General features: G+C 37.1%; 2 protein-coding genes and 1 pseudogene across 2 annotated transcripts in view; all 3 read right to left on the minus strand.

Annotated features, from left to right (window-relative positions):
* The window catches only part of LOC131943341 (neuronal acetylcholine receptor subunit alpha-10), a 132,939-nt gene that overhangs the window by 71,305 nt on the left and 36,923 nt on the right, over positions 1 to 24,711 (minus strand). The window lies entirely within an intron of this gene.
* On the minus strand, positions 16,033 to 19,399 carry LOC131943319 (mucin-2-like). Its single transcript, XM_059303358.1, has 3 exons — positions 19,351 to 19,399; positions 18,663 to 19,179; positions 16,033 to 17,629 (listed from the first exon to the last, which is right to left on the minus strand). The coding sequence occupies exons 1-3, from the start codon at positions 19,397 to 19,399 to the stop codon at positions 16,033 to 16,035; spliced, it is 2,163 nt and encodes a 720-aa protein (XP_059159341.1).
* Positions 20,461 to 20,955, minus strand: LOC131943339 (DNA-directed RNA polymerase I subunit RPA12-like; annotated as a pseudogene).

Raw genomic sequence — 24,711 nt, forward strand, 5'->3', positions numbered from 1 at the left:
GTGGCTATTATTGCACAGATACAGGCCACCATTCTGTAGCAGCATCAACAAGATAGTCGAAGATTTGGTTAGAGTGGAGAGGTCTGTACAATCTACATGCAAAAACCTGCAACCTACAACTTACAACCGACTGACCTGTAATCTGCTATAGTCAAAATCTTGTTGTTGGTCTGATGATAGCTTAATTCTCGAAGTTCTAATTTAAATATTCTCAAAATGTTTTAGAAAATAAACCGGGAGTGATCTCCCCTAAACTTTCTCGAATATTCTTATATAAAACAACAGGGGATGGGAACTCGGGCTATAGACATGATTTTTAATCCATTTTAAATACTTAAAGTTTTAAAAATAGAATAAAATCTAGTAGACAAATTAATTGCACACCAAGTTAATGCCCAATAAAAAAGTGAATAATAGTGCGCAATATTATTAGTACTTTAAAAATTTACATTAGTTTTTTGAGAAATCGGAAGTAGCGTAAATTACTACTTCCGGTCAACGGAAATTACTCAAAATTTAACAGAAGGTAGAGAATTAGATCTTTTACTTACATGTGAAATTTCATTTATCTATCTGAAATAGTACTCAAGTTATAGGCTTCTGAAAAATTCAAAGTAGAAAAAGTACCACTTCCGGTTGTCGGAAATCGCTCAAAAGTTGATACGGATCTACGATTTTGATATAATACTTATATATGAAATTTCATCAACCTAGCTGTAACGGTACTCAAGTTATCGTGTTTACACACGGACAGACAGACACACAGACACACACACACAGACATACGGACAAGATTGCAAAATTATGTTTTTCCGTATCAGTGAGGTGTAAAACGTCGAGATTTGTAAAAATCTCGATTTTTTTTTTTTTGCACGATTACAATACTTTCTCTATACTTCGTATATACGAGAAAGTAAAAATCCACATTTCTGATGTCAAAGACTATCAAAAAAATTCTTAAAGAAAAACAACTTTGTGATCTGAAGACTGTGTTAACGAATTACTGATAGTAGTAGACCTACCGCGATATTGTTTTCTGCTTGGTCAAATTGGGTCACTACCAAGTCTAATTTTTTTTTATGCTGGGTAGGAACTAATTGGGCTTTAGATGAGTTCTTAACAGTTGTAATTAATTAATCTTCCCTCCAAACACTTTTAAAGACGTTTATTTCTGGACGAGTAGGTTTAATTTGTGGCGCTGATTAGTTTACACACTTAACCCACTTATTTCACTGATTAAATTATTTTCCGGAGAGATCTAGCTAAGCGAACCGGATAGTTAAGAAACAGATTAAAAGTACTATAAAGATCGATTCGAATCATAAACAAGTGAGTACATTTTAAAAACTAAAAAATACAAACAACAAAATTAATGTACTATACTTTAAAAAATTATAGTGTTAAAAATAAACAAAATAATTTTTGGTGATATTAATCAATTTTGTCTCGCTACAACGCATCATCAGCTACCAACCACAACACATCATTAGCTACCAACCCCAACATATCATTAGCTACCAACACCAACATATCATTAGCTACCAACCACCACATCATTAGCTACCAACCCCAACATATCATTAGCTACCAACCCCAACATATCATTAGCTACCAACACCAACATATCATTAGCTACCAACACCAACATATCATTAGCTACCAACACCAACATATCATTAGCTACCAACCACAACACATCATTAGCTACCAACCCCAACATATCATTAGCTACCAACACCAACATATCATTAGCTACCAACACCAACATATCATTAGCTACCAATCCCATCACTAGCTACCAACCCCAACATATCATTAGCTACCAACCCCAACATATCATTAGCTACCAACCCCAACATATCATTATCTACCAACCCCAACATATCATTAGCAACCAACCACAACACATCATTAGCTACCAACCCCAACATATCATTAGCTACCAATCCCATCACTAGCTACCAACTCCAACATATCATTAGCTACCAACCCCAACATATCATTAGCTACCAACCCCAACATATCATTAGCTACCAACCCCAACATATCATTAGCTACCAACACCAACATATCATTAGCTACCAACACCAACATATCATTAGCTACCAACCCCAACATATCATTAGCTACCAACCCCAACATATCATTAGCTACCAACCCCAACATATCATTAGCTACCAACACCAACATATCATCAGCTACCAACCCCAACATATCATTAGCTACCAACACAAACCATCATTAGCTACCAATCCCAACATATCATTAGCTACCAACCCCAACATATCATTAGCTACCAATCCCATCACTAGCTACCAACTCCAACATATCATTAGCTACCAACCACAACATATCATTAGCTACCAACCCCAACATATCATTAGCTACCAACACCAACATATCATTAGCTACCAACACCAACATATCATTAGCTACCAACCCCAACATATCATTAGCTACCAACCCCAACATATCATTAGCTACCAACCCCAACATATCATTAGCTACCAACCCCAACATATCATTAGCTACCAACACCAACATATCATTAGCTACCAACCACAACATATCATTAGCTACCAATCCCATCACTAGCTACCAACTCCAACATATCATTAGCTACCAACCCCAACATATCATTAGCTACCAACCCCAACATATCATTAGCTACCAACCCCAACATATCATTAGCTACCAACACCAACATATCATTAGCTACCAACACCAACATATCATTAGCTACCAACCCCAACATATCATTAGCTACCAACCCCAACATATCATTAGCTACCAACCCCAACATATCATTAGCTACCAACACCAACATATCATCAGCTACCAACCCCAACATATCATTAGCTACCAACACAAACCATCATTAGCTACCAATCCCAACATATCATTAGCTACCAACCCCAACATATCATTAGCTACCAATCCCATCACTAGCTACCAACTCCAACATATCATTAGCTACCAACCACAACATATCATTAGCTACCAACCCCAACATATCATTAGCTACCAACACCAACATATCATTAGCTACCAACACCAACATATCATTAGCTACCAACCCCAACATATCATTAGCTACCAACCCCAACATATCATTAGCTACCAACCCCAACATATCATTAGCTACCAACCCCAACATATCATTAGCTACCAACACCAACATATCATTAGCTACCAACCCCAACATATCATTAGCTACCAACACCAACATATCATTAGCTACCAACACCAACATATCATTAGCTACCAACACCAACATATCATCAGCTACCAACCCCAACATATCATTAGCTACCAACCCCAACATATCATCAGCTACCAACCCCAACATATCATTAGCTATCAACACAAACCATCATTAGCTACCAATCCCAACATATCATTAGCTACCAACACAAACCATCATTAGCTACCAATCCCATCACTAGCTACCAACCCCAACATATCATTAGCTACCAACCACAACATATCATTAGCTACCAACCACAACACATCATTAACTACCAACCACAACACATCATTAGCTACAAAGTCTATTATGTTAAGTTAAAAAAAACTAGCAATACCAAAAAAATATTTGACACATCTCAACTAGAACCACACTCCATAAACCAGCCCAGACATACCCACTCCCCACCCACCCCCACACTCTTCCCCAAAGCTTACCCCTCCAAAAAGTTCACGACATACAAAGTTTACATTTTCCCGACAAATCTTTACTGCGCATGCCCTGAACGGCATGGAGTGAGCTGACATGCGCAGACAAACCGAAAATCTCCGTGTTGACATAGCTATGTTGATCAACGCAAAGCACCATAGAAGGGCCCAAACAACGCAAGCATCATTCCCAGCCTGCATCAGCGGGGGGCTGTAGGTGTTAGGTTCGCAGATTACCGAGAAAACAAAATATCCAAATAAAATAAATCCTCGATATCTCATCGATCGGCCGAGGCATGCGCCGCAATAACATTGCTCAACTTTTGCAAACTTCCCAACGTCGTGTGGCTATATCCCCCCCCCCCCCCCAATAATCTACTCTGAAATCCATCGGGTTTAATGGAGTCACATTCCCGCAGCTTAATGTCTAATATCCAGTTCTGGATGGGATAACATGTAATTAAGGCTAGTAATTAATTAAATGAACACAACGCCACATCTCTCAAACACACATATTATACACAGTAACTTATTATAAACAAGTAAACACAATTACAATTGTTGTTGTCCTACAAAGTACAAATAGAAAAAAAATTGTTTTCCGTCTAGAATAAAAGATAAAAAACGATTCGCTCAAAAATCGTTACTTTCCAACACAAAAGTTAACGTCATATTGGCAGGACGATTTCACAGAAAAATCTTTTCACCGTCTTTTTGTTAATTAAGTCAATATTCATCTCTCACTAGATGGCGCATCCAGCAACTCTAACTACTGACCCCCTCAGTCTAATTCTTACACAACCTTTCTTTTAAGCCCCCCCCCCCGTCACCCATCTTCCAACTGACTCCACCAGAGCAAACTGTACCGAACCCGCCCCGTATTCATTCAACCCATCGCCTCTACCAACACAGACCCCCCCTATCCTCACCTTTTAAAAAACTCTACCAATGAAAACTCTTCAAGACTTCCACCAAAAAGTCTGTGTTAGACAGACACTAAGTCTGTCGACACGCTTCATGGTCTTTCTTAAGCTAGACACATCCATCGGGTAATGAAAACATTTTAGCCGACGTTAGCTTATCCATTAAAAATCGATGTTTACCTTATGCGAAAATAAAATTAAAAAACTAGAATTAGCCGCGCCGACTATCATAAAATCAGTAACGGAACTAATAAACATTAACTTTTTAAATTTATGAACCAATTTGTTAAAAAGCCGAGTTGGGAGAAAGGCTCATTGTTTGTATCTCATTAGATAAAAAGGTAGAGGGGGTGGGGAGGGGGGCGGCGGATAGTTCACCTGTTAATGTTCACAAAATAAAACGGATGGTTACAAATTCCAACCAGCTTCGCGGATTAGAAAAACAGAGCTTGGTTGATGTAGCGGCGCATGCGTTATGATCTTTTTCAAAATGGAGGAGCGTCCGGTTCTTGGGTCATTACCCTCGGGTGTCTATTGGGGTAGGTAATCCTAAGTCTGAAACTTAATCTGGTTGGGAAATAAAGAGGGGATTTTTAAAATCTCGGCAGCTCAACAAAATGACTTAAGCAGAGAAATTAAAACTTACCCTACTAATGTGTTTTTGTGTTACAGAAGTAGAAAGGTTTGTTGTACTTTTCACTAGACTTGTTAAAAAACTGGTTCTAAAGTACATTTTCTTAGTCTGTTATAACGGGCTAAAACTTAGAGAACGAGAAATGTTTTGTTATTCGAAATGACGCATACAACACCAAAACCACATTTTGCGGATTTTGGACTATCCAAAGCTACATATTGTAGTATATATCTGTATTGCTGATCGTGGTAGTATATATATGTATTGCTGATAGTGGTAGTATATATCTGTATTGCTGATTGTGGTAGTATATATCTGTATTGCTGATTGTGGTAGTATATATCTGTATTGCTGATCGTGGTAGTATATATCTGTATTGCTGATTGAGGTAGTATATATCTGTATTGCTGATAGTGGTAGTATAAATCTGTATTGCTGATTGTGGTAGTATATATCTGTATTGCTGATAGTGGTAGTATATATCTGTATTGCTGATTGTGGTAGTATATATCTTTATCGCTGATTGTGGTAGTATATATCTGTATGATCCTGGTGCTTCACATTTAGTAATGCTAGAGTTAAATTTTAATTTATAGCCTAAGTATTATAATCACTTGACCAACTGTATGGTTATATATGTGTATGGCTAATCAAACATTCTAAAATACAAATCCTAAACCTTATAATAGTAAACTTGTAGCAATCCGCACTATGCTAATTTCAAAAAGGCTTATTGAAAAAAAGTGGGAACAAGGGAGATTATCCTAATCGTTCAACCCCCCCCCCCCCCCCCATAGATAGTGGGTGTAGACATTTCTAAGACTTGACACAACTATCGTGTCTCCCAGACAGGGGAGTCAGTTGTGTGAATAGTGCAGACGGGAGTGATCGATCATCAGGTGAAACATGAATGATTGATTGTTAAGATCGCATTAAATAACTGTAGCCCGCATCAAAAACTCCATCTTAAAAAACTGTTGCGCTTCAAATTTTTGGGCCATTATCTGCGCACGTGTAATCAATCATGAGAGGGGAGAAAAATTATTGTAGACTTTAGGTGGGGGGGGGGGGGAAAATGTGCGGGATGTACCGTGGGTTGTGTGGGATGTGTGGTCAATTACACTACAGAATGTGTGAGTTGCGTGGTAAGCTACTTAACATAATTTTTGTTTAATAGCCTACGGATTACGCAATATTTTGTTGAAAAAGCCTGTTTTAATGTAATCGTTTGAAAGCTTGTTTTTAAAAAAAATTAACGGTGTACAAAAATTTACTATTTTGACTTATTAATTTTAACAAAATTGAAGTAAATAAAATACAATAACTACAAAAAATTATGTTTAATTTTCAAGTAGACAAAACTTCCTGATTTCGTGACCAAACTTTAATTCTGTTTAGTTTATTCACATTTATATACACTAAAATGGGAAGCAACTGTCGCCATCGTTGGTAGAAATGTCCCTCCCCTGTCCCGTGTTAATTGCCCCTATTTCCTCCTCATTATAAAGTGACACGTCCAAGAGATTTCTATTTCCATGATGAGGCTCGGCAATTATTCTAACAATGAGCAATTTGAAAGAATCAATAATAGGACTTTACTATCGTTTGCTTCACACGGTTTAGGAATTCCGAGAACGGTCACTAAGTAGCCAGCGGCTTCTACACGCCATGTGTGCTGGTTATCTTGAAACTATTTCTTTTACTGGTAGCGCTAGCTTAGCCCTAGTCATAATCATAACCCTAAACAAACCCAGCGGGAACAACACAAACGGATAAAGAAAGTGTTTAAATAGATTTGTTAAAAACACATTGTAACTGATTAAAGAGTAGGCAGAAGCAGGTTATAACAAATACAGGTAAGAGACGTATATACGGTGAGAAACAGCAATAGAAAACAGAAACAAGTCAAGAAACGGTAATTTTAAAAAGCTTTTTGATTGGCTCGTGGGGTACAAAGGTACGTTCGGTGGGTACAAACGTATGTTGGAGGAGGTGGGGTACCATCGTATGTTCTAGAAGAAATGAGCACAGATCTTAGCATCTGTCTGCCGCGATGACTGGATAAATAAACCTGTCTAGATCTTAATTAGTTCATGCTCGTTAATTAGAACATGACTACTTGATAGCAAAACACTGGAGTTTGTCAACAAAATTACATGTGCGCTTGCCAAATGTATGTTTGTTTTTCTATGAAAGTTTGTGCGCGGGAACTCAAGTCTGGAATACCATAGATAGTTGCTTGCGTTTGGTGTTGCTTATAAATCATATATATGTATATATATATATATATATATATATATATATATATATATATATATATATATATATATATATATATATATATATATATATATATATATATATATATATAATATCTAGGAAGAAAAGCAGGCTGAAGTCGATATGAACAGGCAATAGGGCACACAACATGTTGACACGCTAAACTTTATTATGTTGGAGAAAATCCCCTTCAATTTTATAATTAAGAACAAAGAAGAAGAGAGAAGCATCTTTTAGCACAATTTCAATATATACAAACAACTTTTAATTACTCAAGGTTGTCTAATTAAATACCAAACAACCACGACTTACTAGTACAATTTGTCTTCTCACTAAAAGAAAAATAACAACATACAATAGCAAGACATCTTCTATATTTATAACTTGCAATGCTCCAACAGCCGAAACAAATCAGACACAAACGACCATTTGCCACGTGACACACAAGGTATCCTTTGCTTTGAGAGCCGCCAGCAACACATAAGTGGACAACAGCCCTTGTTAGTCTACATCGGGTAACTAAATAAGCCAGGCCATAATTCTGTTACGTCCATCACATCATGCAGGAGGAATCCCCGAGATCTATTTACACTGTGTCTCATACACTGCACAATTCGCTGCTCCTAACGATCCTTTCATAAATCAGAATGCTTTCTCGATTGGCAAATACTTGTTTTGTAGCTTTCGGTTTTAGACTGACCGTTGGGTTTGTCCAACGCAGGAGGAACATTCCAACCCGCGGAGATAAATGCTAATAAATTATATAGGCGAGGGGGTTATTTTTTCAGCCCACGTAAATGCTGATTTCTGAAAACAGTTTAAATTGGTTGAGTTGGGCGGGGGAAGGGGAGGTTAGATACAATAAAAAATTTAAACAAACATAGCTAAGGATGGCAGATCGGGAATTTAAAATAAATCAATTTTTTACTGCTATAAACTGTCAGAGGTACAACGAAGAAGAGAATAAAATCAAAATATTTTCACAAGGTTTGGTGAGCCTACTGCTAAATGGCGTGAGTCATTTTTTTTTTTTTGCACGCGATTCCTGCTCATCACAGCCGTCTGCTTGACTACTTCACAATGGCATGGTGGCTAAATTTAGAGGGTTACAGCCGTCTACTTGACTACTTCACAATGGCATGGTGGCTAAATTTAGAGGGTTACAGCCGTCTACTTGACTACTTCACAATGGCATGGTGGCTAAATTTAGAGGGTTACAGCCGTCTACTTGACTACTTCACAATGGCATGGTGGCTAAATTTAGAGGGTTACAGCCGTCTACTTGACTACTTCACAATGGCATGGTGGCTAAATTTAGAGGGTTACAGCCGTCTGCTTGACTACTTCACAATGGCATGGTGGCTAAATTTAGAGGGTTACAGCCGTCTGCTTGACTACTTCACAATGGCATGGTGGCTAAATTTAGAGGGTTACAGACGTCTGCTTGACTACTTCACAATGGCATGGTGGCTAAATTTAGAGGGTTACAGCCGTCTGCTTGACTACTTCACAATGGCATGGTGGCTAAATTTAGAGGGTTACAGCCGTCTGCTTGACTACTTCACAATGGCATGGTGGCTAAATTTAGAAGGTTACAGACGTCTGCTTGACTACTTCACAATGGCATGGTGGCTAAATTTAGAAGGTTACAGACGTCTGCTTGACTACTTCACAATGGCATGGTGGCTAAATTTAGAAGGTTACAGACGTCTGCTTGACTACTTCACAATGGCATGGTGGCTAAATTTAGAAGGTTGGTATTTGGATACAGACTGGTATCAGGGTAGATTTGTGTAGGTATAGATGTCAGGGTAGACATCTTTACCTGTACGTGTGGGGGATTGTGTGAGTAAAGATGTGAGGGTAGACATCATTACCTGTGTGTGGGGGATTTGTGTAGGTATAGATGTCAGCAGTGTTTCTTCCAGACTTTTTTCTCCGGGGGGGGGGGCACTTGAAATTTTCGGGGTGGGGGGGCGGTAGACTTTCTTCGAGAGGGGGGGTGGCGGACACTGTTAAAAGTATATATTTTCTATATAAATTATATAAATTTCATTTCGTTCAGGGGGGGGGGGCGGTAATATTTTTTCGAAGACTTGCCTGGAAGAAACTCTGGATGTCAGTTAGTGTTGAGATCGCTACCTCTGTGAAGAGCATTTGTGTTGGTATAGATACGAGGGAAGCCAGAAATTTGCCACAAAGCAACTTGTCCGAATGCCGTTCTCCCAAAGAACTTTTTTTCCCGAATAGACGTTTTCCCTAACGCGAAAACACCAGGAATATATATATATATATATATATTCACAAGCAGGAAGATTTGCCGGTGAATTAGCTAATGAATAGCTGTAATGCGTAATATTTTCTTCAATGAATTTACCCAGTCTATTGGGAAAAACAGAATACCAAACAACAGACAGCAACATCCGGTGTTCGGGCTAAAGATAATAAATAATAATTTACTTTCCTATCTCTGAAGAACAAAAAATGTTTCTTGAGAAAACAAATCTTGGGTTCCGTGTAAAAAAAAAATCTGCTTATCGGTCAAGCATAGAGCAAACCAGTGATGTGTTGCTTACCTACACAAACATAAGCTTACTCGAGGCGTAGGTGACGTCACTACTAAACATTGAACCCAGTGCAAACATAAAAGACGAATCGGAACATCGCAACATCCACTACCGTATTTACATCAATAAACGGCTCATTTAGCAACAAAGGTTTGGTGGGAACCATTTGCCAAGTACGCAGGCACGGGCGCTTATTTGCCGAAACTTCATACAAAATCTCGCCGAGTGATTCATGTTCTGCCTACGCCATCAGATTGCGTCCCTTTGTACTTATAGATAGATAGTAACTGCTAAACTTTGTATAGTCAGGGGAAGTAATTTATTGGTCTGCAAAATCTATTCCAGAGTAGTCGTTCTTGAAACGGATTTGTATATTCCCGTAAACGGATAAATGGAGGATTTTTATGTACATTGATAAAGTTGTTTACAAAGTGGTTAGAGATATCTAGTTAGTTTTCTAGAAACAGACCAATGCTGTGTATAGCATACTGATGGGTGTACCGAACATATTGAACGGTGTGTTGAGTACGCTAATCGGTGTGTAGAACATACTGCTGGGTGTGTAGAACATACAGATGGGTGTGTAGAACATACTGCTGGGTGTGTAGAACATACAGATGGGTGTGTAGAACATACTGCTGGGTGTGTAGAACATACAGATGGGTGTGTAGAACATACGGATGGGTGTGTAGAACATACGGATGGGTGTGTAGAACATACTGATGGGTGTGTAGAACATACTAATGGCGAGACTACATGATACGTGGTGTGTTGGATGACTGTTTGGCTACTGACAATCACCACACCTACTCTATCAACTGATGTGTGTATTGTAGGACCGTGTACGGAATAAAATGACAGGCTGGGGTGGGAGTGGCTGGTCTGTGTGTGTGTGTGGGGGGGGGGGGGGGTTGGTAGGAAGAAAATGAGAAAAAGAAGTCCACTTATTCTACTATTGACCAAGAACTCCACAAAAATAGTCTGCCATTGACTTAGAAATCAACGAAAGTTTACTGCCAATGAAAACTATATTGACAAAAATAATGACTGTCATTGCCTGAGTCTTTGGAAATAATTTTAATGTTAGTGACTGGAATTTTGACAACACATTTTCTGCCATTTCCTGGCTAAGTTATTAACCAAAACTTCACAAATATTTTAGTCCTCATCTCAGATCTACAATTCAAGCAAATTTTACATGAATGAGACTGGGACTGATCTTTCTTAATGCACATGCAATTATTTGTACTATGAATTTGTCGAATTCGATTACTAGATAAATTGCAATTTACAAATCGGATTTACTATTAACAATCTTTTTTGAAAAGTCTGGAATTTAGCTATAACAACACGAATTCGTTTTTTTTTTTTTTTGCATTACAATAGTTCAGATGTAATTGTGGCATTTGTTAGTCAAATAAAAATAGGGTTTACTTTGGTGAATATTTTAAAATGTTCAACATTTGTTTAAAAAGTACTGAATGTTACATTAATCAGCGTTACATTTTGCTCCATATCCAAACCCCTCCCACCCCTACATACCTATCCACCCCACTGCAATAACCCTCATGTTAATAGAGTCTCACTATGCTAAACCCTAACCTTAAGCCTAAAGAGAACACGGAGGGTTAACTACAGGCCAACTGCTGTAGCTTGTAGCTGATAGCTAGTCGAGTTTACTAATGCCGTGTGTCGGCGGTTAATCTAATTCATGTCAATTAGTACAACTTTTAATCCACAATTTTTAATAGGGGACTTGGCGGCGAAACTAAAATCCAAAGGTGTTAGGAAAGTAACATTTTTATTTCTATAAATTCGTTCAGGAAGCCATAAAAAAAGTTTGTAAGCTATGATTTGTAATCGAATCTAATTGGAAGAAATTTATATTTTAAACAGACACTTTTGCATCAATTCTATCCGTTAATTTGTTGTTTTTTTTTTGTAAAATAAAATAAAAACCACTCATTTTCTAAAACAAAAATAAGGAAAGTGTCTTATATATAATCTGAGGAAAGTTAGGGCGAGATAATCATGGATTAAGGAAGCTCTTGAAAACAGTAAACAAACAAACATTTTTAGGACATTTGCTTTAAGGCAAGGCGTTGATTGGCTCAGAAAAACAGTTTCAACATGAACTTTAAATAGAAGTAATCGTTCATCGCTCCAGTCTATACATTTTTACACCTTCAGTTTACTTAAGACGGAGAGGAAAGTTTATTCGGCAAAGTGTATTGAGATGTTTTATTGCATCTCAACAAAGTGCACTGTAATATTTTATGATATCTCATCAAAGTGCACTGGGATGTTTTATTGCATCTCATCAAAGTGCACTGGGATGTTTTATTGCATCTCATCAAAGTGCAATGGGATGTTATTATTATCAAAGTGCACTGGGATATTCAACCCCATGACATCAACGTTCAGTGGCATGTAGCTCCTCGCACCAAAACCCTGCACGTAGAAGATGTGAACCATCTTGTACTGGTATGGCCAATTCCACGGCATCAAAGTGCACTTAGATGATGTGCACTAAGATGATGTGCACTTAGATGATGTGCACTTAGATGATGTGCACTTAGATGATGTGCACTTGGTGATCTAAGCCTCTCAAGCTTGACATGGACTAATCTAATTACTCTACAACTCCATCTAATGAGATTAACCATTTACCACGGGTGTGGAGGTGGGTGTGTGGTGGATGGGTGGGTGTGGTGGGGAGGATGGGAGTGGTGCGGTGGGGGTGTATGGAGGGGATCTATAAAAAAATCTATCGGTCTCTATTGAGTACTCACGAACTTTCTATAAAGGTAAAATGTCAAAGGTCAAGTTCTCTAGAACATAGAGCTGACGAATGCACGGTTTCACTACAAACGGCCTAGGACTTAATTTTAAGCTCTGGAAGTAAAGTTAAACTCAAGCTTACATAATAGTATAAGGAGTGAATGTTTTAATTCTACACACACGTTATGAAAAAAGTAAGTTAAATGATGGTTTAAATTTGTAGTGTGAATTTCAATTAAAACACGTATATCAAATGATATGTAATAAACTAATCTTAAAGTACAGTTGGTAAAAGCGAACAATAACATAGATTGACCTACACACTGTATCCCATCTATACTACACGTTTCACCGTTTTTAATTGTTCACAACACTAATTCTTCTATAATAAAACCCAACAACACTAAACGTTTGACCTTCACAAACCAAACTCTCATACAAAAATAAAACAAGTCAAACTGGAGTAGTTGTCAAGTATTTTATGTGTAGTCGCTCATTCAAGACTTCTGAGTCTATTTATAGCCAAAGTATCCCATAATTACATTCAAGTATAAAATCTCGGAATAATAGTCTCCTATTGTAAAACCATTGAGGCCTATACGCACTAACTGGCTGTGAATTCAGTACATCTAGTTTACATTTTCCAATTTTTGTTAATGGAGTAAATTATGGGGTCGTTACATTAAAAAAATATTCTTGAAATAAGGAAAATATTAGACTTTCGATTTTTCTGGTTACATACACGGAGCAAAAAAAAAAAAAAAAAAAAAAAAAAAGGAACGATTCTTCAAACCTTAGACTTTTAATTTAATAGGTCCTAATATTTAATGACAATTTTTAAAAATGTTCGTAAAGTAATGATTAATTAACTTGATGATCGAGCCAACTCGTGGAACTAATTGTGGACCTCATTCACTTCCCTAATAGACATCACTCAACATACATCATTTTTCAAACATCAGAGATGTGTACGCTCATGCGAGAGAGTGTGCGTGCGTGAGTGTGTTGTGTGTGTGAGTGAGTGTGCATGCGCGTAGTGTGGGTGTAGCATACAATAAAATACAGCACAATACAATGTTTTCACAAAAGGCAATTTTCATCAAATTCTATTCCCAGTACGCTCAATTAAAAGAACGCTAAACGAAAGGGCAGTTAACAAGAGTTGCCGCTCTTTGTTTGAACCCATAGCATGTTTTCAACTAACTTTGTTTTCTTCTGTGTGGGGTAGACAACAGACAACGAACTGCTGCCCAGATGCCAGTCTTGTGTTCTTAAAACCCAATCTTTGCCAGAACAATTGAGATCTTTTGGTTTATTTATGCGGTCGATGTGTAAAGGTCAATCCTAACAAATTGATAATCTCCAACTTGTAAACAACAAAAACGTGTACGGAAGGGGAGATAAATGGTCGCGATATACAAGTTACAATGTATCGACAGCCACACGTATGAGGCATATATATGTGTAAGTGCATATATATATATATATATATATATATATATATATATATATATATATATATATATATATATATATATACTTTAATGAACACAATTAATTTCCATGAGAAAAAGTTAAACAGTGTTGTCCGTGCCTGATCCAAAAGATGAACTGGGTAAAGATGGGTCACGTGATAGCTCTAATTTCCGGTCGTCTGTATCTTATGGTGGCCGGTGCTAGGTCAATAGAAAGACGAATGTCGGTCAGGAAATAATGGCGAGGATGTAGAATTTTGACACGTAACGTACGGCAACACTTCACGTTAGTCAACTCATTTCGTTTGGTCTAAATATTTCCATTTTGGCAAGCTAGATGTTGCCAGATTTTAAGGATAAATACAACCAAAACATTGGACTGAGCCTGTTGTATGTGAGATTTAGATTAAATTTGATTTATTTCACTCTAAGTAAGCAACAGTCAACATATATTGTATCAGCTGGGTGTGTTAATTACAGTTAAAGCAATTTTTAGTTATACCTAAAACATACCAGTGATGAATCGTCTGAAACAATCTAGAAACCATTAATTTGTAGTTTAATGTTATAGCTACAAAAAAGAAATTTTAATACATTTCAAGAAGTTATCCTTTTTATCGTTTAATTTTTAAATTTTAATACATTACAATTTTCTTTATGTACAAGCCTATGTATATATTCTTTAGATTATATTCCAGACTTTGCTGGTAATTCTATAGCTGAACTCTTATCTTATCAGTATAAAAATCTGTTTCTTAACGTTATGAATTCCGGTAAACAACTTCCTTTTTGTAAGCCTCATTTCCGGTATAGTTTTACATGCGGCTTGTGGACACAACTGTGCACGGACGTAACTTTCTACCCTTAAACTTCCCATCAACAAATCTTTAGCAAGGTAAACCTTTACTTTATTTTCACATCAACAAACTTTTAGCAAACCTTTATTTTAACTTCAAATCATCAAATCTTTAGCAAACCTTTATTTTATCTTCACATCATCTAATCTTTAGCAAACCTTTATTTTATCTTCACATCATATAATCTTTAGCAAACCTTTATTTTAACTTCAAATCATCAAATCTTTAGCAAACCTTTATTTTATCTTCACATCATCTAATCTTTAGCAAACCTTTATTTTAACTTCACACCAACGAATTTTTAGCAAACATTTATTTTAACTTCACACCAACAAATCTTTAGCAAACCTTTATTTTATAACATGCACTGGGTAGCAGCTAGTCCATTAAAAAATAAAAATAAAACACGAAAAGGGAGGTGACTGATTTGACAGACTGAGGAGTGATGTAGACATCCCGTTTTTAACTGTTTAAAAATGGAAATACATTTAATTTTTAGCTATCCGGACAATAATTAACACGGATCATTAACCACGCGTGCCAAATTTAAACATGTAAAACACGTCGGCTTGTGTTGCCAGATTTTTTTACACAGTCTGGCCAAAAAAAAGGTTGAATGAAGATTCAAACTTGATCGACATGCACCGGTCATCGTAGATCGCGCATGACACCATAATCCCAGGACTAATCTTAATCTCTAGTGACCCAGTACATGGGGTTTGGCAGTTGTTTTTCTCCCTGGGATAGATAAAAACTGTAAAATTTTCTTGGCTTTTTTAAAAACTTAAAACATCTTGAGGGATATCGACTGGAAGATGTTCTACATAAATCACGCGTAAATCAATCGATGGGTTCGGCCAATATTGGGGCATCCAGACATCTGGCAAAATTGTGTGTGACTTGGTTTTGTTTCATTGTTACGTCTTGGAGATGTTGGGTCCTGTTGTTTTGTGATGTCTTGCTGCTGTTGGGTCCTGTTGTTTTTGTGATGTCTTGCTGCTGTTGGGTCCTGTTGTTTTTGTGGTGATGTCTTGGTGCTGTTGGGTCCTGTTGGTTTGTGATGTCTTGGTGCTGTTGGGTCCTGTTGGTTTGTGATGTCTTAATGCTGTTGGGTCCTGTTGGTTTTGTTGTGATGTCTTGGTGCTGTTGGGTCCTGTTGGTTTGTGATGTCTTAATGCTGTTGGGTCCTGTTGGTTTGTTATGTCTTGGTGCTGTTGGGTCCTGTTGGTTTGTGATGTCTTGTTGCTGTTGGGTCCTGTTGGTTTGTGATGTCTTGGTGCTGTTGGGTCCTGTTGTTTTTGTTGTGATGTCTTGGTGCTGTTGGGTCCTGTTGTTTTTGTTGTGATGTCTTGGTGCTGTTGTGTCCTGTTGGTTTGTGATGTCTTGTTGCTGTTGGGTCCTGTTGTTTTGTTTTGATGTCTTGGTGCTGTTGGGTCCTGTTGGTTTGTGATGTCTTGGTGCTGTTGGGTCCTGTTGTTTTTGTTTTGATGTCTTAATGCTGTTGGGTCCTGTTGGTTTTGTTGTGATGTCTTGGTGCTGTTGGGTCCTGTTGTTTTTGTTGTGATGTCTTAATGCTGTTGGGTCCTGTTGGTTTTGTTGTGATGTCTTGGTGCTGTTGGGTCCTGTTGGTTTTGTTGTGATGTCTTGTTGGTTTGTGATGTCTTGGTGCTGTTGGGTCCTGTTGGTTTTGTTGTGATGTCTTGTTGGTTTGTGATGTCTTGGTGCTGTTGGGTCCTGTTGGTTTGTGATGTCTTGTTGCTCTTGGGTCCTGTTGGTTTGTGATGTCTTGGTGCTGTTGGGTCCTGTTGGTTTGTGATGTCTTGGTGCTGTTGGGTCCTGTTGGTTTGTGATGTCTTGGTGCTGTTGGGTCCTTATGGTTTGTGATGTCTTGGTGCTGTTGGGTCCTGTTGGTTTGTGATGTCTTGGTGCTGTTGGGTCCTGTTGTTTTGTCTTGGTGCTGTTGGGTCCTGTTGTTTTGTGATGTCTTGGTGCTGTTGTGTCCTGTTGGTTTGTGATGTCTTGGTGCTGTTGGGTCCTGTTGGTTTGTGATGTCTTGGTGCTGTTGTGTCCTGTTGGTTTGTGATGTTTTGGTGCTGTTGGGTCCTGTTGGTTTGTGATGTCTTGGTGCTGTTGTGTCCTGTTGGTTTGTGATGTCTTGGTGCTGTTGGGTCCTCTTGGTTTGTGATGTCTTGATGATGTTGGGTCCTGTTGGTTTGTGATGTCTTGGTGCTGTTGGGTCCTGTTGGTTTGGGATGTCGTCGTGCTGTTGGGTCCTGTTGGTTTGTGATGTCTTGGTGATTTTGGGTCTTGTTGGTTTGTGATGTCTTGGTGCTGTTGGGTCCTGTTGTTTTTGTTGTGATGTCTTGGTGCTGTTGGGTCCTGTTGTTTTTGTTGTGATGTCTTAGTGCAGTTGGATCCTGTTAGTTTTGTTTCAGATCTCGATTATAAAAAAAATCTTGATTTTTAGAAACCAATTAAACAAATCGAATTGAAATTTAAAATGCAGGACTATTTAACATTTTAAGATATTTTTAAAAAGCCTAGTTTTGCGTTAACGTGGTTTTATTAAATAATAAATCTGATCAACGTGTATTGATGGAAAATATGCCAAAATTATTTGAAGAGCGATGTGGCATCGAAGATTTCCATTACTGAAAGGTATAGGAAGGACAGGAGTGAGTTAGAATTTCACATCATGTTTTACTCAAGGGATTCTCTCGTAAATAGCAGTAGATTGGAGAGCTTTAATGTTGATTTAATAAATATTATTGCTAAAACCATTTTTTTTTCATATTATAACTGTATAGCCATAACAGAGTTATATATTTTTTTTAACTTGTTGGCAAATGAAAGCTCATTTAGGTGTGGTTTCCAAATATACAATAGGTCATCACTAAGCAGATTGTAGGAGAAGGTATATGATCCTGGCACATGTTTTGACTGATCGATGTGGTGTATCAAAGGTGTATGTGAGAGTAACAAAGGTGGATCAAAGATGTGTACTTCCTAATAACAAAGATGGATTAAAGATCAGTAACAAAAAACTGCTACCGTTGTATAAAGCTTTATTTTTTGTGTGTGTTAACTAACCCAAAAAAATACAACTTTCTTTATTGGATTTTATTTTAGGAATCTGTCTTTTTTTTCTTTAAAAATTTCAGCCTTAACTAAAACTAGAATAAAATCAGCTTAGGGAGAAAAAGTAAATGTAAATATAGATCAGTGCTTTAGGCATAGTTCTAGGCGAGCTGATAAAAACGACTTTATCATCGACCTTCACTGATTGCATGCAGCTAAAAGAAAACAAAATGAAATCAACTTGTTGAAACTAATCCAAACCAAGTACTCAGCGTTTTTTTTTCTTTCAAAGGTTCATTGTCTTTCAAGTTCCAGAATCAATTTCCTGGGGGTCGGGCTAAGTTCCAGACAGGCCAGAGATGACCGGGATGGAGCTCACTCTTGAGACTCACACGTGATCTGTAGTGGGAGACTTGACGATCACGTGATCTGTAGTGGGAGACTTGACTAGCACGTGATCTGTAGTGGGAGACTTGCCCATCACATGATTTGTAGTGGGAGACTTGACCGTCACGTAACGTGATCTGTAGTGTGAGACTTGACTAGCACGTGATCTGTAGTGGGAGACTTGACCAGCACGTGACGTGATCTGTAGTGGGAGACTTGACCAGCACGTGATCTGTAGTGGGAGACTTGACCAGCACGTGACGTGATCTGTAGTGGGAGACTTGACCAGCACGTGATCTGTAGTGGGAGACTTGACCAGCACGTGACGTGATCTGTAGTGGGAGACTTGACCAGCACGTGATGTGTAGTGGGAAACTTGACCAGCACGTGATCTGTAGTGGGAAACTTGACCATCACGTGATCTGTAGTGGGAGACTTGACCAGCACGTGACGTGATCTGTAGTAGGAGACTTGACCAGCACGTGACGTGATCTGTAGTGGGAGACTTGACCAGCACGTAATCTTCAGTGGGAGACTTGACTAGCACTTAGTGCTTTAGGTGCAGCTTGATTTCTTTGACTTGGGGGTGTGTTCAATCGCAGTATGCTCATTGGTTGGCAATTACGTTTGGATGTTCTTGTGCATGGTGCATTTCTATATCGGTATGAATTACATTGTCAAGGCAGTAGCTACATTGTTTAAGGTTTTTTTGGACGATGTCTTCATGGAATTCAGTTTCCATGGTTACTGTGTAGGCCCTACTGTTAAGCGCAGTATCAGCACTTTGTGTTATTGTACACTTGGTTGACTGGTTCGTTTACGTGGGGTTTTGGACAAAAAAATTGTTTTGTTTTGGCAGAGAAACTTGCCTGCTGTATTTCCCTGGTGGTGGGACTATCTTTTTGTTAACATTTGTTATTGTTTCCTTAATGTTTGACATGCTTGTCGTCTGTCCGGTATTGCAGTGTATTGCATGTTTATTTTTGTGTCTTTGCAAGTGATTTTAATGTAGTCTAAGATTGTCATTGTAGATGGTGAATTTAGTGTTGTTAGTGTGTGAGATCGCAGTGATTGTGGGTTCTGTTTTGCTTATTGTTCTGAGTGCGTTGAGGATTTTGTCGTTACTAAGTGTTGGTGGGACTTATCTGAGGGTGCCGCTGCCTTTGTCTTTCTGGTATATGAGAACTCCAGTGTGTAGGGTCCATGTTGTTTTGGGGTGTTGTCCAGATCTGCTACATTGAAGTAATCGGACGAGAAATAGCCAAGTATCTGCTCGTCCGTAGTTCAGCAGCAGAATCAGGTTACGTCTGATTAGACGGCGTAAAATGCGACCAGGAAGGTTTTGTTGACCTTTGGATTTTATAGTACCTTGCATAACTGTTTTTGAGGCTGACTGAGTGTCGAAGAGGTCTGGTGCTGTTTCTTCCGATTGATCGATGCAGGTGGTTGTGGACTTGGCTGTTGCTGTAAGGGGTGGGGCCCAAGCTTTCATCAAGCCGCCCGAACAGTGGTCCGGGGTGACTCCTCTCCCAGGCTCTCGCCCCAGAGGGACCAGGAGTGGGCGCAACCCCATTGTTGATTTTGGTAATTGTTGCATAGTCTATTTCTAAAGAGCAAATGCATTTACTTGCATCGCTTTGTCATATTGTAAGGCGTGAGTTATGGAGTAGGGTCTAATTATGAACCGACGTTTGGTCAAGACTACCGTTTTTTTAGTAATTTTATTTTTTTATTGACGTGTATAAACAAGTTAGCGCATCAAAATATTCATTGGACTGTATTCACTCAGGCAAGGAATACAAACTAGGAATATTCAATGTCTTGAGATTTCCACTTGTCACGTGTGTAAAAAACTGTCTGACTCTCGTCTGCCATTCGCGTCTGTCTGGTTGTGTAGATCATGACGTCATGGTTGCACCTGCAGCACTGGCGCTCCACAGTTGGGCCCTGGAATTCAGGAATCAGGAATCAACTCTTCTTTTATGAGATCTTCTACTTCCTTATTTTTCTTTTGTTTCCTTTTGGGAGTGTTGAAATGAATGACACAAGTTTCTGTGACAAGTTTCTGTGACAAGTTTCTGTGACATCTTGTTATTCTTGTAAGTTCCTTATAGCTGGACACCGTGCACATGAAATAAATTTTGTCCACAGTTTAACCTTTGACCTACCTTTTAAGTTCCTTGTAACTGGACACCGTGCACATGAAATAATACTTTGTCCAATACTAGGCAGAGGCAGCACAGAGCCACAAAATGGATAAGGCTGAAGATCAGTGGTAAAAGGTGAAGGTTCTGACATTGTGATAATTTGATATAGAATGTAGATCTTTCAATCAGGACCTAGGAATCTTATTAACACTTTGGTCAGTAGTGTAGTCTGAACAGTCTGCATCGAAACACGGCGTGTTGTTTCCGTAGTGTATTCATTGTTTTTGTTATTGCTTTCGGACCATGGAAAGTTGTCAGGAACACTAAAGAATTATTGCTGTAGATTTCGCAATAACATAGATGACTAGATTCTACCTAAATATGTTTTGAACTCACAAATCGCAAAGCTGTTTAATATTGTTTTATTTTCCTTTAAAAAATAAATTTATAACTTTTTAGCAATAAAGATGTAAATAGGGTGATAACAAATAAATGTTTTATAATTCTATCTAGATTTATAGTTTTTTTTAAAGGAGTTCTGGAAAAGTATAAAATAATTGATTAAGCAGGATTTTTTGTTTAGGTTTACCTCCCTTGTTGTATTGCACAAAGCACAAATACCAGTAGAGTTATTCTGCGTTTTGTATCAGCTTAAAAAAATACTGAGGATGGGGTGTGGAGGGGTATAGCATCTTAAACAAGGATGTTGTTCATTAAACTGGAGTGTTCACGTTGCAAGAGCTTCGCTAAAACATAACTTTACTGTAAAATTCTATTTCATTTTATTAAATGTAAGTAATGCAACCCCTTACCTAAAATAAAACATAATTTAAATCCAGTTAACCAACTCAAAGCCACACACATCTAATTGTATAGTTTGCATTTCCGCTGTTTTTTTTTCAAATCGAAGGGCATAATAACTTCTATTTTTAGAAGTTAAACCACAGCACAATGAACATTCTAGAATATCCTGCACTCTAAATTAAGTTACCAAGGTTTTACAAGACAGAAATTGTTAACTGTTTTATTGCAAGCACGTCTGAAGGGGATCATACGTCATAGTGCCACTTTCATCCTTTCTTTTTCACACAAGAGGTTTTTTCGACGAATTATAAATTCACCTTTTTAATAGCAAGGTTAGTAGTTTTAACTTTTTCGAGTTAGAATTTAAAAAAAAAATTCTTTAAAGATGTTTAAATAATTTACTAAAAATATGCCCTTCTTTAATCATAAATAAAAACAAATATCAATTTTCTTTTTCTGGCATAAAAATAATTATTCAGCCAACCATAATAGAAATAGAATGAACACATGAAGATATTTGCCATTCAACGTCGATAAAAATAACATACTCCTGATTCTAAATGAGGCAGAGCCTTTGTTTTACTGTAAATTTAACAATAAAAACTAGATTACTAGAAACAAAGGGCATTGATATAAGATCATAGTAATTATCTTATTATCTTGGAAGAGCCATTCCTTCATTTACACAAATGAGATTTCATTTCAAAGGTTATTAAACATCGATTCTCAGAGGCTATTCGATTACTTTAATAAAAGTTGTGTCCCTTTATATTGACTGAATACCCCCCCCCCCCTCCCTGAGTTCACTCCCTTCCACTACATGATTTGGATGAATATTCGTCACATTAGGTCATTTCTCGCATGTCTACAACTAAAGACCGATAACTCGTCTTGACAGAACTCGATATTTGTTTGTCCACGAAATAGTCCCACGGGAGATCACTCAAACGCTCAAAAAATCTGTGTCATGGAGTGATCTGAGTTACTCAAATGGTTTTTGCCATCATACGCACAATATATATATATATATATATATATATATATATATATATATATATATATATATATATATATATATATATATATATATATATATATAAGCATATTTATATAACCATAAATACAGGCTATTTAAAAAAAAGGCAGCGACGCAACGCAAATGCCTCTAGCTGCAATTAGATACGCTTGATTGATTTTTCTGAGTGGTTTGCTTGTCATGTCATGCAGATAATTATAAAATGGATTAACAAAAATTAATGAAATTTTTTTAATGTTTCAGCTACTTTCACAAAATGAATTTTTTTTTTTTAAATTTTTTTGTTGGTCTTTGAAGCATTATCTGCTGGAGCCATGTCTTCCCAAGAACGATAACCTAAGCCAGATACTCATATTTTAACGCCCTTGTTTAGGTCAATTCATTGGTTACTCTTATTTCTTATTTGAAAATGTTAATTGCAGTTTTAAATATTGTTAAATCTTTTTGTTTTTACCAGCAAAAGTTATCTCTATATTTGTAATGTTTGTGTGCAATAACTCTATTCCCCCCCCCCCCTCCTCTCCCCCCCCCCCCCCCCCCCAATGTTTTGCGATGGCTGTTCATCCTTCTTTTGCGCAGATGTAGCTTTAAATCAGCATCCTGCTTCTATTGACTCCCGTTTGATTACCTAATCAACTATGTATTATACAACTTTAATTACCTGTCAAGCATATTCGAACAAAGTCTTTTTTTAATATATAGTTTTTTAAGCTAAAGGGAGGTAATGAATAGTGCTGTATAGTTCGTGGAGCAGATTGTCATCCTTGGCAGAAAAATGAAAACATTTCTTAATATTTTCGATACCAAACTGCGATTTGCCCGCTTGTGTTTGAGATTACGTGTGTATAAAGAACTATGGTTTTTTTTAAATTAGACTTGTGTTTGAGATTACGTGTGAATAAAGAACTGTAGTACTTCTTGAATTAGATTTGTGTTTGATTTCACACACCGTGTCAGGCTACATAGGATTAAGAAAAGGCGATCCCCGGAACAAGAATAAAGTAGGCCTATACATTACGGTGTAAGAATAGTATAGGCCTATATCGAAACCTCGGCACCAAATTTCTCTGATTATTGTTGACATGGATGCAAATTTTGCCTTTATGAAAAAATGTAATATTTTAAGAATAAATGTTTAAAAAGTTGCAAATGCATAGAACTTTAAAATATGTGCGCTAAATTTATATTTATTTTCCTCAGTGATCAATCATAAACCGAAGTTTTAATTTCGTAAGATAAGCATTGATTAGCTGTACAGAAATTCCGTAATAGATCTTTTGGAAACTCCATTTCGTAGTAATTTGTACTCAAAACTTTGTCGATAAAGGTTTTAATTAAAATTATAGTTTTTTTTTTTAACCACACGACCTAGTTATGCCATGTTTATTTACATTTTCAGTGATTAAAAAATAGTTTTGGGTTTTCTAAAAAAAAAAATTCAGTCATACCTAAATTACTAAAACATTATAGATATCCAATCTTTAGTCAAGACCGACTTAAAACTTACAATAAGGTTTTTATAACCACATTGTTTTTACTAACACCGCACACCGTTTAAAAAAATCATTAATGTGCCTTCTATTTGTTTGAGACTATTCTCGTTGTCGTCCATTAGTATATCCTTTGGACCATTCATTGCTATAGTTAAAAGTTAGATCACGCCAATGTACTTAATTATTACTAATGGTCCTTGTCGTGGTTGATTCTCCGTAAGCAATACTGTCACGAATTTTAATACAAGCTCATCCCATTCGACTTCAGAAAAAAAAGTGAAGTTCTTCACACGAAAACACATGTAAAAATAAAACTTAAGCGAAAGTTATATTTTTTATAGTTATGTAAACAAACTTATATTTTTGATAATTTAACTTCACTAAAGAAAATTGTATTTTTGATATTCTGACATCATTTAAACAAAATTATATTTTTGATAGTTTGACGTCATGTATTAAAAAAAAATTCATAAAAAACGTTTTAATAACAAGCTTTTATGTAATGATGCACTAAAAAGTAGAAAATAAATTATAGACTACTATTTAAATAACTATAAAGAAAAGCGTGGGTCAC

This window comes from Physella acuta, unplaced genomic scaffold (assembly GCF_028476545.2).
Source record: "Physella acuta isolate Inbredline_101_S28 unplaced genomic scaffold, ASM2847654v3 ptg000453l, whole genome shotgun sequence".
In the NCBI taxonomy this organism is placed as follows: Eukaryota; Metazoa; Mollusca; class Gastropoda; family Physidae; genus Physella; species Physella acuta.

Bases quoted from the DNA above. Each gene is read 5' to 3' on its own strand.
- LOC131943319 (XM_059303358.1), bottom strand. From the start codon at position 19,399: ATGGAAACTGAATTCCATGAAGACATCGTCCAAAAAAACCTTAAACAA. The intron at 19,180-19,350 runs GTAGCTACTGCC...CTCCCACTGAAG, and splicing joins CCAAAAAAACCTTAAACAAT to ATTACGTGCTGGTCAAGTCT. The intron at 17,630-18,662 runs GTGAGTCTCAAG...TTTATAATCGAG, and splicing joins TCTCCCACTACAGATCACGT to ATCTGAAACAAAACTAACAG.